This window comes from Brassica napus, chromosome A6 (genome assembly GCF_020379485.1).
Source record: "Brassica napus cultivar Da-Ae chromosome A6, Da-Ae, whole genome shotgun sequence".
NCBI lineage: Eukaryota > Viridiplantae > Streptophyta > Magnoliopsida > Brassicales > Brassicaceae > Brassica > Brassica napus.
This window is the reverse complement of record NC_063439.1, coordinates 16,418,694-16,431,498: the sequence shown is the minus strand read 5'-3', so window position 1 is coordinate 16,431,498 and position 12,805 is coordinate 16,418,694. Positions and strand designations below refer to the sequence as shown.

Below are 12,805 nucleotides of genomic sequence, written 5' to 3'. Positions count from 1 at the left end.
ATAAAAGTAAAAAAAAGGTTAAAAATTTAACTATTTTATAATTTCGAATTATATGTTTTCAAATGTAAACTTAAGTAAATTTTGTTTTGACTTTTTTCAAAAAAAAATTCAATTTTTCTTTTTCAAATTCAAAAATGTTTTTGAAACTATTATTTATAATTTATATTATTCAAATTTTAATATTTATTTCTTATTTTTAAAAATTTTAAACTCAACCTCTTAACTCTAAACCTCACCCTTTTAACTCTATACTCTAATCTTTATATTATTTAACAATTTGGATATTGATCGTAGAGATACTCTCAATTTGGCAGAAACAGAGTCATTACTTTGGGCTGAGGCACATATTTCACTTACACAGGGAACTGATCAAACTAAATTACCAATAAATATAACAGTACCATCTATTCCCACATAGTGACTATACTGGAAAATTTTGATGGTTTAATGCAAGCGAGGAATGCAAGAGCGAGTCAGTCGCCACTTCATTCGGAGATATAAACTCTAATTTGGACAATATAATGTATGAGGAATCTAAGACAGTTTACTGTTACATTTGCAACGAATTGTTCTCAACTGGTGAAGATGGTTTCAGAACAAGAAAAATGGCCAGCATTTGCAAGTTGTTTGGAAGACATCAAGATCTTGAAGAGAAGTTTCAACAGTTCAGAGCGCATTCATATACCACATGACCAGCCTTTGCAAGTTATTTGAAAGACATAAAGATCTTGCAGAGAAGTTTCAACAGTTCAGAGCTCATTCATATACCACAAACGCATAATTCAAGGGCGGATAGTCTCGTATGCAGTGCAAGGAAGCAACCGTCATTTGTTGTCCATATAGATGCAGAGCTACTAATTTGAGTCTGTTTAAGTTGCTGACAAAAAAAAGATAAGTTAATTCTAAGGATGTAAGTGTATATTTACCTCTTTAATGAAAAATTTTGATCATTATTTTTATAAGTCTTATAAGTAGAGAAGAGAGAAAGATGAATTGATGTCTTATATCATGAATAATGAATTCCATATATAGGATAAGATAAAGAGTCTTACTTGGATACCAAGTACAAGTAAACATTGGTGAACAAGAGTTTATATAATCGACAGCACAATATTTATAACACTTTCCCTTGATGTCTATTATGTGTATAAGGTGCTTCCTTGTGAAAAACATTACTAGAAAATCCAAAGGGAAAAACCATAGTCAAAGGAAAAAAAAGTGCAGCACGCAATGACTTCTCCTCATGTGTACATACGTCGAGGTCTTTGAGACAATGTAGTCCGATAAGATGTACGAGCTTCTTGAAAGTAGCAAGGGTAGCGCCTTAGTGAATGAAACATTCAAGTTTTCACTTGAACAAACTTGTAGGACACGAACTTTGCCATTTTTATGTAGTGCATGAGTCTTCATATGATTTGATCATTTTCTTGGATTCTCTTTATCTCAAAAACTGTAGAACATAGAAAGACTTTTTCATAGGAATTATAGTATTTTCCTTGGGTTTCTATCATTTTTGTGTTCTTTGTTGCCTCGTTAAAACATTGTCAAGGAAAAACCCAGTGGGACAAAAACCATGATGAGAGAAAAAAGTACAAGCACACACATTATCACATTTCTTCCTCTCGAAGCAATAATGTGTGTGCTTGTACTCTTTTTACTCATCATGGTTTTTGTCCCACTGGGTTTTTCAAAAGAGAATTATGGACTTGGTCAATTGAGTTATAATATCTATGACTTTAGACTTCTGGTCCATATTTCTCTTTTGACATAGACAACAATTTTTTGGTCTATTTAGACTTCAAACCAAATTTCTTACATACAATCGTTTAGACATTCTTTCTTGTCATATAAAATCACATTTTTCAATCATGAAAATATTAGTAACTAACTCATATATTACACTTTAAGTATGGTACTTCATGACCAAACACATACAAGCATTTAATATATATCCCATGAAAGTGAATTTGCCTTAATTCGACAGAATAACTAGAGTTCCAGAGAACATAATTTTGATATCATCAATCCTTTATGGATTCTATCTTTCAGGGATTATCATTTTCCAGTGGATCGTATATTCAAGTTATTCATTCATTGCCAGACTGTTAAGAAACTTAAAAGTAGTTGCATTTACCACATGAGTCTATGTCTCTTCACAATCAAATTCATATTGATCTTTCTTTGGTGCAACAACTTATTTCTATCCCACTTGTTTTACACCTTCTATTGTATGGACTACTGGTCAAAATACCTCTCTTTTTCACAAGAGTTTGTATCTTTGTCTATTTCTTCTTTGGCCAATCATTTCTTTGTGTATACTTTTCAATAGACTTTGTTTCAACTTTCATGATCCTCTTTCTTTTATCATATCAACTGTTACTTTGCATCCATAAATATCGTCGATGTCAATTTGTTTATCAGTTCCATTTTATTTCATACATAACAAAAATTATTGAGATCTCTTCATTGTCTCAAGTACCTGAATTCCTTTCAGTCATGTTTAATGTCTCTTTGGAGATCATTAAAAAAAACTATATTGCCTCGGTTTGACCACTGTCATATATACTCCATTTCATTTACGAGGATTATTATCTTTGGAACTACCACGCTGCAGGCGTGACTAGCAGTTTGTTATTGTTCTTCTTGAACATCAATTTTTTATTAGAGCATTTACAGCTGGTATATGTGATTTGATCACTATTTATTTGGGTCAGTACATGTGTCTGGAAACTGCTTTATTAAGTTATATCTGTATTTGAATTATCTTTTAGATTTCTATTTCAAATTCTCTTTAGTCCAAGGATCAATGATAATTCATTTCAATTTATTTTCTTTTCCAGCTGTTTAGTTTCTCCCCCATATGTTGGATTTTTTAGCATTCATAGTGAGCGTTAATTATATCATTCGAGGATGACTCTAGATTCTTAAATATCAATGGAGATTCACATCCAACATATATTCTCAACCTCATTTTAAAAAATCATCTTAATTAAAGCTCTTTGGTGGAGCAACTTGAATGTGTATTCCACATCCAAAATTCTTAGATGGGAAATACTTGGTTTCTGACCAAAAAAAACAATGAGGGGAGAACTATTTATAACTTATTAGCTTGATGTGAATTATTTTGCTCAAAATGTTTAGTACTTATCTCAATGAACATTCAATAATTACAAAATACTTATTCTGGATTCACCAATATTATAAAGATGCATAGTGGGTGATTAGTCCACCAACATCTACTTTATTCATGCCAATAATATCATTTGGTTGGTGAAAACCGTATTACCATTTTATCTTATGAGCAAGAAACATATGTGAAATCATTCGACAAGAATCTTATGGTTTTTCAATTAAGATTTCACCTGTTGAATCTTGGAAGTTTCCAGACACATCTAGGCACGTCCAACCACATCTAGCCACGCCAAACCCAAGCCCAAACTGATATCCCAAGCCCATGGCCCGACCACAAGAGCTCACCTGCCCGTAGCCACCTTGGGTCGACCATATGGCCCGACCATAGTCCGGACCTGGCCCAACAGCCCGAGATCCAAACACTCAGTCCAGCTGAGTTGAGCTGACTCCCATCTGACCCAGCTGAGTGAGCTAGTAGTCCAGCTGGTTGAACTGACTTAACTTGGAACGAGCTAGGCTGAGTTTGACCGAGCTACGTCTAGCTGATCGAGCTTCCCGTAAGCATCCCCCAGCTTCTGTACAGCTTATCCTAGCTGACTTCTTTCTCTTATAAGGTTATGTATCAGCATCCTGATGTCCTTAACCTTTTATCTTGGCCATGAAACGCTTGCTTTACGGTCCTCAGACCGGCCATGGTTCGAGCCGGCTGGTTCGTTTCCTCGAACCATGGCCGTCCCGACGGTCCTTATCCAGGATCACGGATGTTACATATTCAATGCATATTAAAAATAATTCAAAGCGTGTGACTAATATAAGCTAAGCATATATAAGCGCTAAAGTTAAATCAGTCGTGTGATAGATTTTAGAAAAACAATAAGCATACAAAGATGTAAAATCAATAAAGAGTTAAACAATGAACGTGTGAGACAATAACATATATGTATAAGCAATAAAAAAAGTTTATATAAGAGTAAAATCACCAAATAGCACACGTGAAGCAAAATCGTTAAAATCATTCATACGAACGTAATTACAAACGTAATCATTATGAGATTCTGCATCAGCTTATAAGTCGACACGATCTCATCAAAGATTGGACGATTGTCTTACCTCAGAACGAGGGCGAAACGATATCATCGACTAAAGCCTTTTAAGCTCAACATTAGAGACCCGTACTGATAACATGTTATAAGTAGAGAAGAGAGAAAGATGAATGGATGTGTCTTATTGCATGAATAATGAACTTCTTATGTAGGATACAATGGAAAGTCTAATTTGGAGACTGAATACAAGTAAATCTTGGTGAACAAGAGTTTCTATAATCGACATCACAGTATTTATAACAATTATGACCTATATTTGTGATAAAAACCCTTTTTATGACTATCTAAGGGTATTTCTTTTAAATTTGTCATCGCAAATTTCTTGGCGAACAATAACTGAAGAGTTCCCAACTAGTCACTGACTAAAATTCAATTTAGTGGTAGGTAGGCCAGCTTTAAAGTGTGTCCAGAGTGCAAAATCACATAGTCTAATTTTTATTTCACTAATTTTCTTCAGAATTCAAAGCCCTAATTAAAAAAACATTACAAAATAGGATCCAATTATTTTAATGGTTATACTTATTAAAGAACATATTCAAAATATTTGGACCAACACTAGGCCCTAACTTTTTCGAGATGGACAAATTATCAAAATAATACACTGCAAAAGGCAACCATTGCAACCATCTCGTGCAAGTTTATCCGTTATTATATTTTTACTTTTGGAATAAGTTTGATTGCAAAGTGAGAGAAAAAAAAATTATGTCGATGAATTTTTTTCATATGAGATGCGAAAGCTTGTCATTCTATCTGCGAAAACACTATCTTCCAATTTGATAACAATTTGTTGCAAACACTACATCCGAAAACTTTAGAGTCGTCATGCACTCTATGACCCAAATAAAAACTTCACATTTTGCATATAAAAGAGACATGCTTCATCGAAAAAAATTAATTATACCCATAAATATGTCATTTGAAATTCTCATATTGGAGAACCATCCTTGTCCCGAAAACTTATCTTGTTTGCTCCATGTTTAATCCACATAACATCATCACACATCACCATCTTGTTAAATTATTTTCAAAAAGTACTTATCCTCTGGAATTTTCAAATCGTTTGTGTTGTTCCTCATTCCACAGTTCGCCTTCTATCTCTGCTACGCATAAAATCTCATGTGGGTTCCCATGTTATTTTTATAAATCTTGTCATTTAATTTTTCCAAATATACTACAAAATTTATGGGAATAGTTGAGATTTTGATCTTTGAAAATCTCTTGTAGATAATCCATATTCGAAAATACCGAAAACATGGAAAGATTCATGGATTAGAAGGAATCTTTGAGAACACTCATGTTTGAATTATTGGTTTATTGGTTCCTCTTCTGTTTCACATCCTGTATCACACTGAATTCCTTTTAACTTTACAACCTTAGTAACTAATAAACATTATGATATTGCTTACCACACAAAATGTTTCAACTTTGTAGAGCATTGTAGCTTCCAATTTTAGGCCACAAGTGTAGTAATTGGTCAATAAAACTTTGCGCCTTGTTACATGTCTACGTATAACTTTCTGTTCTATAACTTAATTTCATTGTATTCTTCTCAGATATTTTATAATATTGTTTGTATTCTGGAATTTTCAAATCGTTTGTGTTGTTCTTCATTCCATAGTTCGCCTTCTATCTCTGCTACGCATAAAATCTCATGTAGGTTCCCATGTTACTTTTATAAATCTTATCATTTAATTTTTCCAAATATACTACAATATCCATGGAAATAGTTGAGATATTGATCTTTAAAAATCTTTTGTAGATAATCCATATTCGAAATACCAAAAACATGGAAAGATTCATGGATTAGAAGGAATCTTTGAGTACGCTCATGTTTGAATTATTGGTTTATTGGTTCCTCTTCTGTTTCACATCCTGTATCACACTGAATTTCTTTTAACTTTACAATCTTAGTAACTAATAAACATTATGATATTGCTTGCCACACAAAATGTTTCAACTTTGTATAGCATTGTAGCTTCCAATTTTAGGCCACAAGTGTAGTAATTGGTCCATAAAACTTTGCGCCTTGTTACATGTCTACGTATAACTTTCTGTTCTATAACTTAATTTCGTTGTATACTTCTCAGATATTTTATAATATTTTTGTATGTATCTGGATTAGAGGTACAATTAACCGCCATACTTTTAAAAGAATTCACATCATTCATGTGAATATATGGTTTAAGTAAATCCATATTCCAAGTGTGGTTTACCGAACATAAATTTGATATAGAATATCAAATCTTACAAATAATATTAAATTAAATAGTTAATCTAGTTTATTTTTAAAAATATGAAATTGTATTCATTAAAACTAAATAAAATAAAAATCATCTGCTTTTAGAACAGGTTAAAATGAGTAAACTACATATAAAATTTATATAATCTGTCGCTATATCTTAAACTTTTATCTACAACTGTATATTATGTATGTAACTATAAATTTTAAAAATAATCTCTCGCTTTTAAAACACAAATCAAAATCTATTTACATATTATATTTTGACTAAAGAAAAGTAATTGTTTTTAAAACTAGAGCTGAAATAGAACTTTATATAAGGTGATAAATATAAAAATATAAAATAACATCATGTAGTTTTTTTTTTACATTCTTACATCGGAGATGATGAATGTTGTCTAATAAATAATTATGTTGTAATATTTAATTATTTAAATATGTCAAAGGTTTAATTTCTTTTAATAATATAAATTTAAATAAAAAGAGAGATGATACAAAAATTGTTATCAAATATGTATTATTCATAATCATTCATTGTCATATATATATTAACATATTAGGTAACTCTGTAGTTTTTATTTTAAAAAGGAATTGAGAATACTTCTTTGTACACTACTAATTATTTTGATAGTTAGTTTAATAAAAAGTATAATATGTATTTATATGGACCAACTTTTTTCTAAGAATTCTAAGAATCATCTTAGTGATGACACGTGACTACGAAAACATGTTCTAATGCTCCATGATTAAATATATAACAAAATATTTATCTATTCACATGTTTCTTCAAAATAATTTTTATTTTATATGGTATATAAATCTAGGCCTGAGATGGATCGGGTATCCGGACAACTTTAACGTATCCGGATCCGGATCCTTATCTGGCGGATCGATAATTTTACAATCCTTATCCGGATCCGGGGTTTTCGGATATCCGGGTGTCGGATATCTTTCTAAAAACTGTAATGTCCAGCGGATATCCGGATCCAGATTTGGATCCTTAAAATAAATAAAAAATAATATTAATATATATATAAAAATATTAAAAATAATTTAAAAATAAAAAAATATATAATGTTTTTAATTATTTCAAAGTATAATATTATAAAATTTACGTAAAATTTTACATATACTATTATAAAAATGAAAATATATTAAATAAAGTTAGTTTTTATATATAGATATTACTATTTCAGAAATAATTATTAATAAAATTTACAGATCAGGATATCCGGACTAAAAAATCAAGATATCCAGATCCGGATCCGGCTTTGACGGATCCAATATTTTACTATCCGGATCCGGATTCGACCCCTCCGGATATCTGGATTTTCAGATCGGATCCGGATCAAATCCGGATCGAATCTCGGTTCGAATCCGGATCTGGGATAATAGTCTCAGGCCTGTATACATCCTCACTTCGCTTGGGCATAACTCTGGAGAATCGGTGAAATAACCTAAAACAAAACTGCAATTAAGATGAGTTAGAAAGCTATAGAAAAAAAAAAGAAAAGGGAAAGATGGTTAGGTTTTAATTTCAGTTATTTTTACTAGAGCCAAATTTTCTGCAAGAATTTGAGAATGGACTCGTCTGAGAAAAGTTCAGGTATCATAAGAATGGTGCCTATCGCGAATTTTTCTCAGCTTATTGTAAGATTCTGACTGCTGGATACTCTGTTCTTGTGTCTGGTTTCAGCTCAGAGGATCGTGATTCCGAACAGACACAAGGAGAAGCTCGTGGGTCTGCTTCACGAAACTGGGTCAAGAGAAGTTGTGATCTTGTGCCATGGGTTTCAATCAAACAAGGTCAGTCTTCTCTGAAACTTGGTCAATGAGTGAATCTTGATAGACTCATCAAATCTTGATATGCAGGATAACCAAACTATGAACAATGTGGCTGCTACTTTAGAGAAAGAAGGCATCACTGCTTTCCGTTTTGATTTCTCTGGGAATGGGTATATGTTTCTCGCTTTCTTGCTTTGATTTGGTGTTTTGGGAGGTGTGGCTGCGCCTTCACGGTTGTTGTTGCTGCAGAGAGAGTGAAGGCAGTTTCTATTATGGTAACTATAACCATGAAGCTGATGATCTACGTTCTGTTGTCCAACACTTCTCTAACATGGACCGTGTGGTTCATGTTGTTCTCGGCCACAGTAAAGGTAACTAGATCCCTTTTCCATCTTCTGCCTCGACCAACATGGATACTCATTAAACTTATTTTGTAATGCATAGGAGGTGATGTGGTGCTCCTTTATGCCTCCAAGTATCACGATATCCGCAATGTAATCAATCTCTCTGGACGTTATGATCTGAAGAAAGGCATTACAGAGCGTCTTGGGGAAGATTTTTTGGAAACAATTAAGCAACAAGGGTTCATCGATGTTAAAGATGGTATTGTTATTCATCTTTTGGTTTTATTGCACTGTTTCTGATCAAAACACTCTTTTGTCTCTACCAATGTGTTGGTGCGTGGTTCACAGGAAAATCAGGGTACCGTGTTACTGAGGAGAGCTTAATGGAGAGGTTGAGCACTGATATGCATGAAGCTTGCCTCAAGATTGACAAAGAATGCAGGTTCAATTCTCTTACTCGTATTGGATGATGTTGGGATATAACTACAAACCATGATTGATTCGGTTGCAATGGCAGGGTTTTGACGGTTCATGGGTCGGATGATGAGGTAATACCCGTGGAAGATGCCAAGGAGTTTGCCAAGATCATACCGAACCACAAGCTGACAATTGTGGAGGGAGCTGATCATTGTTATACCAAACATCAAACCCAGTTGGTTGCAACAATTACTGAGTTCATTAAGACAGTCATTCTGAAGAACAACTAGTCCTTTTTTTTTGTTTCTTTGAGAAAATGTTCAGGTTACATACTCCATTTTCTACACTTGGTCGGCTGTTTGGTTTGGGTTTAAGAAATAATAGTAATCAAAATACATTTCTTCACTGATACGGTAAAACTAAAAGTGAATTTTATTGGAACAATAGCATAAGCCAAGTAGTAACCGTTGCTTTCTATATCAAACTCTGTTAAGTTGTTATTAGATTCCCACATTGAACCGGTAAGGTATGAGTTTAAAACCCATCAAATTTATCTTTTCAAGCGTCAGATAACAGGACTAGAAAGATCAGCAAGAGAAACTCTTCACAATTTTCACTGCAAAACTAACAGAGAATGCTCACTACTAGTCTCTTAAATGCAAAGTTAAACAAAAAGATCCAAAATGTTCATCCATGATCCACATGGAATGTCGTGATAGGTTAGGTTGACATTATTGGCTTGCTTTCATACGTGTAGACTTCATGTTTGTCGTATATTTTGAGAAATGTTCAGTATGATGTTTTAGCATACTACATCTGAATCTTGAGTGTGCTCATTTAATCAAAATCTGTTTACTTTTTCTCATCGATCTGGAGACATAATTAGACGAAAGATAATCATAAGACTGTACATGGGAGCTCTGTGATAACATTTAGGAGAAGAGAAGTACATTAAACAAGAGTCAGAGAACACAAACATATGAGGAAGCCGATGATAAACATGTGAAGAAGCATAAGTAGGTGGGACGTTTTTACAACCAAGTTGAGAGTTCTTTTGTCTTAATACTCTTACCGGAGAATCAATTGCCTTGAAAGATCAGACATGTGTTTGGTTGGGTATCGGCGGCTGTTCTGGAGCTACAACAAAGTGCAGTCCCCCGCGTTGAGGAGGCACACCACCGTGTATCATGAAAGCAACTTCCGCCGCAGCTAAAGCTGCTTCCTGATGTCATAGAAACAAAAGCAGTGCATTGTCTTGTCTGTTAGATGAAGCATTTTTACAATATTTTGATACGGATTATTTTTCAATGTTCATCAAACCTGTCTTTGTCTCCGACGTTGGAGTATGCCGATGGCCCATGCCATGATGTAACATGGGAGGAGAAAACCAGCAGCACGAAGAAGGAAAAGCTGTTGAAAACCAGAGAGAGAGTGAGCAAAACCAGAACAAACATGAACAAGAAACTCAAAGAAGTGTGTATTCAGAGAGTAAGCAAGTAAAAGATGGTCATACCGAGAAAAAGGCTGTTGGGTCGTCCTCGTCATCTGGGTTAGTTGTTAGGTTCAGCGCGTCTCGTAACAGTAAAAGTGCCATTAGCTGCCATAACAGACGTAGTGTTGCAGGCATTATTAGTATTATGTATATCAGTTGAAGAATGTAAGAGATTAGGCTCTCCCTCTCAAGATAATGGAGAAGCTTACGATGAGAGCAGAAGAGCGGCAAAAGGCAGCTCCGCTAGAGTTAGACTCAGAGTACTCGTCATAGTCAGCTTCCAGGAAATGGCGTTCTGCTGCAGCCATTGCCAGAATGCGTGGGTCACTCAAGTCCAAGGGAACTCCATTCTCCCAGTTGTCACTGCATAGATAATGTTAGTTATTGGTATCAATCACAACAATCCTAGTACAAAATCACCATAGATTCAGAAACTATACATACCCGATGTGAATTATTGTTTCATCAGGAGGGGGAGGGGGAGGCGCTGTATATCCAGGTTGATAAGCCTGTTTAAGAAAAGACAAAAAGGGGATATTTTTACAAGTGGTAATTGGCAAAATCTCTTGTAGATAAGTACTCTTGGAGTGGTGTGTAACATAGTAATGAAAAAGTGGAACTCATTGAGGGTGCTTAATTACAAACTGATTCGTTTCACCATTTGTGAAAGCATAGCAACTATCTACGAAGCCTAGGTTGGTTTTATTGACACAGAAGTTAGCAGATTATTGGTTACCTGGTGGCATATTTCGCAAGTTATGTCGCCTTTCTCATTACACCAACGCTGAACACACTTGCGGTGGGCATACTGCATACCCAAGAAAGTTAAAAAAAAAACAAAGAGCAATAAAACACAGAATCAAATTGTTTTTTTTTTTTAACCTTCAAACTGCCATTACAAGCACAAGGAGCCTCCAGGTTCTGAATGGTATCTTCCTCCTGGCAAATACGGCATTCAACAGATTGGAGAAGAGGTTCCTCTTCCTCAACAGCATAGTACTCCTCAGATGAAGAAGCCAAGTCTGTGCCTTGAGGACGACAAGTTTTTCCTGAAGAATCAGAATCTTTTTCTGATTCCAATTTCTCAGCCGTTATGAGACGATCCGTACATTAACTCAGATGATCGGACATACTTAAACTCAGCACCAATGATATTAATCTGTAATAAAAGCCTCCACTACTTTTAAATCAAGAAAACTAAAAAATTCAAAAGCAGCGCATTTGACAACCTAAGAATATCACTAGAAATCCCAATTACAGGTAAAAGTTCCCAAAATATTAAAATTAATCTGGAAATACTTCGAAGCTTCCCATAAATCAACAAAATTCGATTTACAGACCAAAATATTCTACAAATCAAAATCCAATCGCAATTGAACAATAAACCATATAGAAAAAAGTAGAATGATCGAAGGAATCGAACATTACCTAGAAATGATTCTGGAATAAAAGGAGAGACAGCTCTTTCGATATCTCGAAACCTTGAGCTCAAATTAATCTCTCTAATCCAATCTATTTGTTTTGGGAGCTCGTGTGTATAATAAATATCTCATACGTGTATAGGCATTGAAAGAGGTTCGGTATGTACGAACCGAAGCTTCCGAACTTGCTAAGATAACGTCCTTTTGCTAAATGGCTAGTTAAGAAAGGCGCTCTAAAATCTTAGTTAACCAAGCGGTAACGGAAGTCGTTCTGTTGAAACTTTTTTTTTGGTCAAATTAAAACTTTTTTTCGGTTGGTAAGCATTTATGTTGGTAATCAGCGGCCTGTGCAAGCTTCTGGTTAGATTTTAAACTAGAACTAGTTGATCATTAGCGGCCTGTGCAGACTGAATTTTTATTAATAATACTAAATTTTATATTCTGATTTGTATAAACATTATTCTTATAGATGTATTTAAAACATATTCTTTTGTTTCTTTGTATATAAAATTGTAGTATTTAGTTTGTTTACTATTTATTATCTATCTATTTATATACATATATTTATAATTTTGATTAAGCATAATTATATAAATTAAAATTTAAAATTTAACATTTTACTTTTAGTTATTATATGAAACTTCATAATACATGTAAACTGCTACTATAATATTTTAAATATTTTTATTGTACATTTTAGCTATTTTTTATTTAAGTCGATTGATCGTTTATATATTTTTAATGTTTCTAATGACATAAACAATTGATTTGTATACATAGTAACTAACTTGTTTTTTTATAGTTAGCAAAGTTTTACAATGAATGTGTGATTTTCAGTGACGGGGGCCGAATTTTGTTTTGTTGAGGTTAAT

General features: G+C 33.6%; 1 protein-coding gene and 1 pseudogene across 1 annotated transcript; one reads left to right on the top strand and one right to left on the bottom strand.

Moving 5' to 3' along the window:
- The first annotated feature begins 7,908 nt into the window (after window positions 1–7,908).
- On the top strand, window positions 7,909–9,429 carry LOC106345200 (lipase 1). Its single transcript, XM_013784437.3, has 7 exons — window positions 7,909–8,080; window positions 8,171–8,280; window positions 8,347–8,429; window positions 8,509–8,630; window positions 8,704–8,862; window positions 8,952–9,045; window positions 9,121–9,429. The coding sequence occupies exons 1-7, from the start codon at window positions 8,056–8,058 to the stop codon at window positions 9,308–9,310; spliced, it is 783 nt and encodes a 260-aa protein (XP_013639891.1). The 5' UTR covers window positions 7,909–8,055; the 3' UTR covers window positions 9,311–9,429.
- Window positions 9,430–9,902: 473 nt separating this feature from the next.
- LOC125575786 lies at window positions 9,903–11,664 on the bottom strand (annotated as a pseudogene).
- Window positions 11,665–12,805: the final 1,141 nt, after the last annotated feature.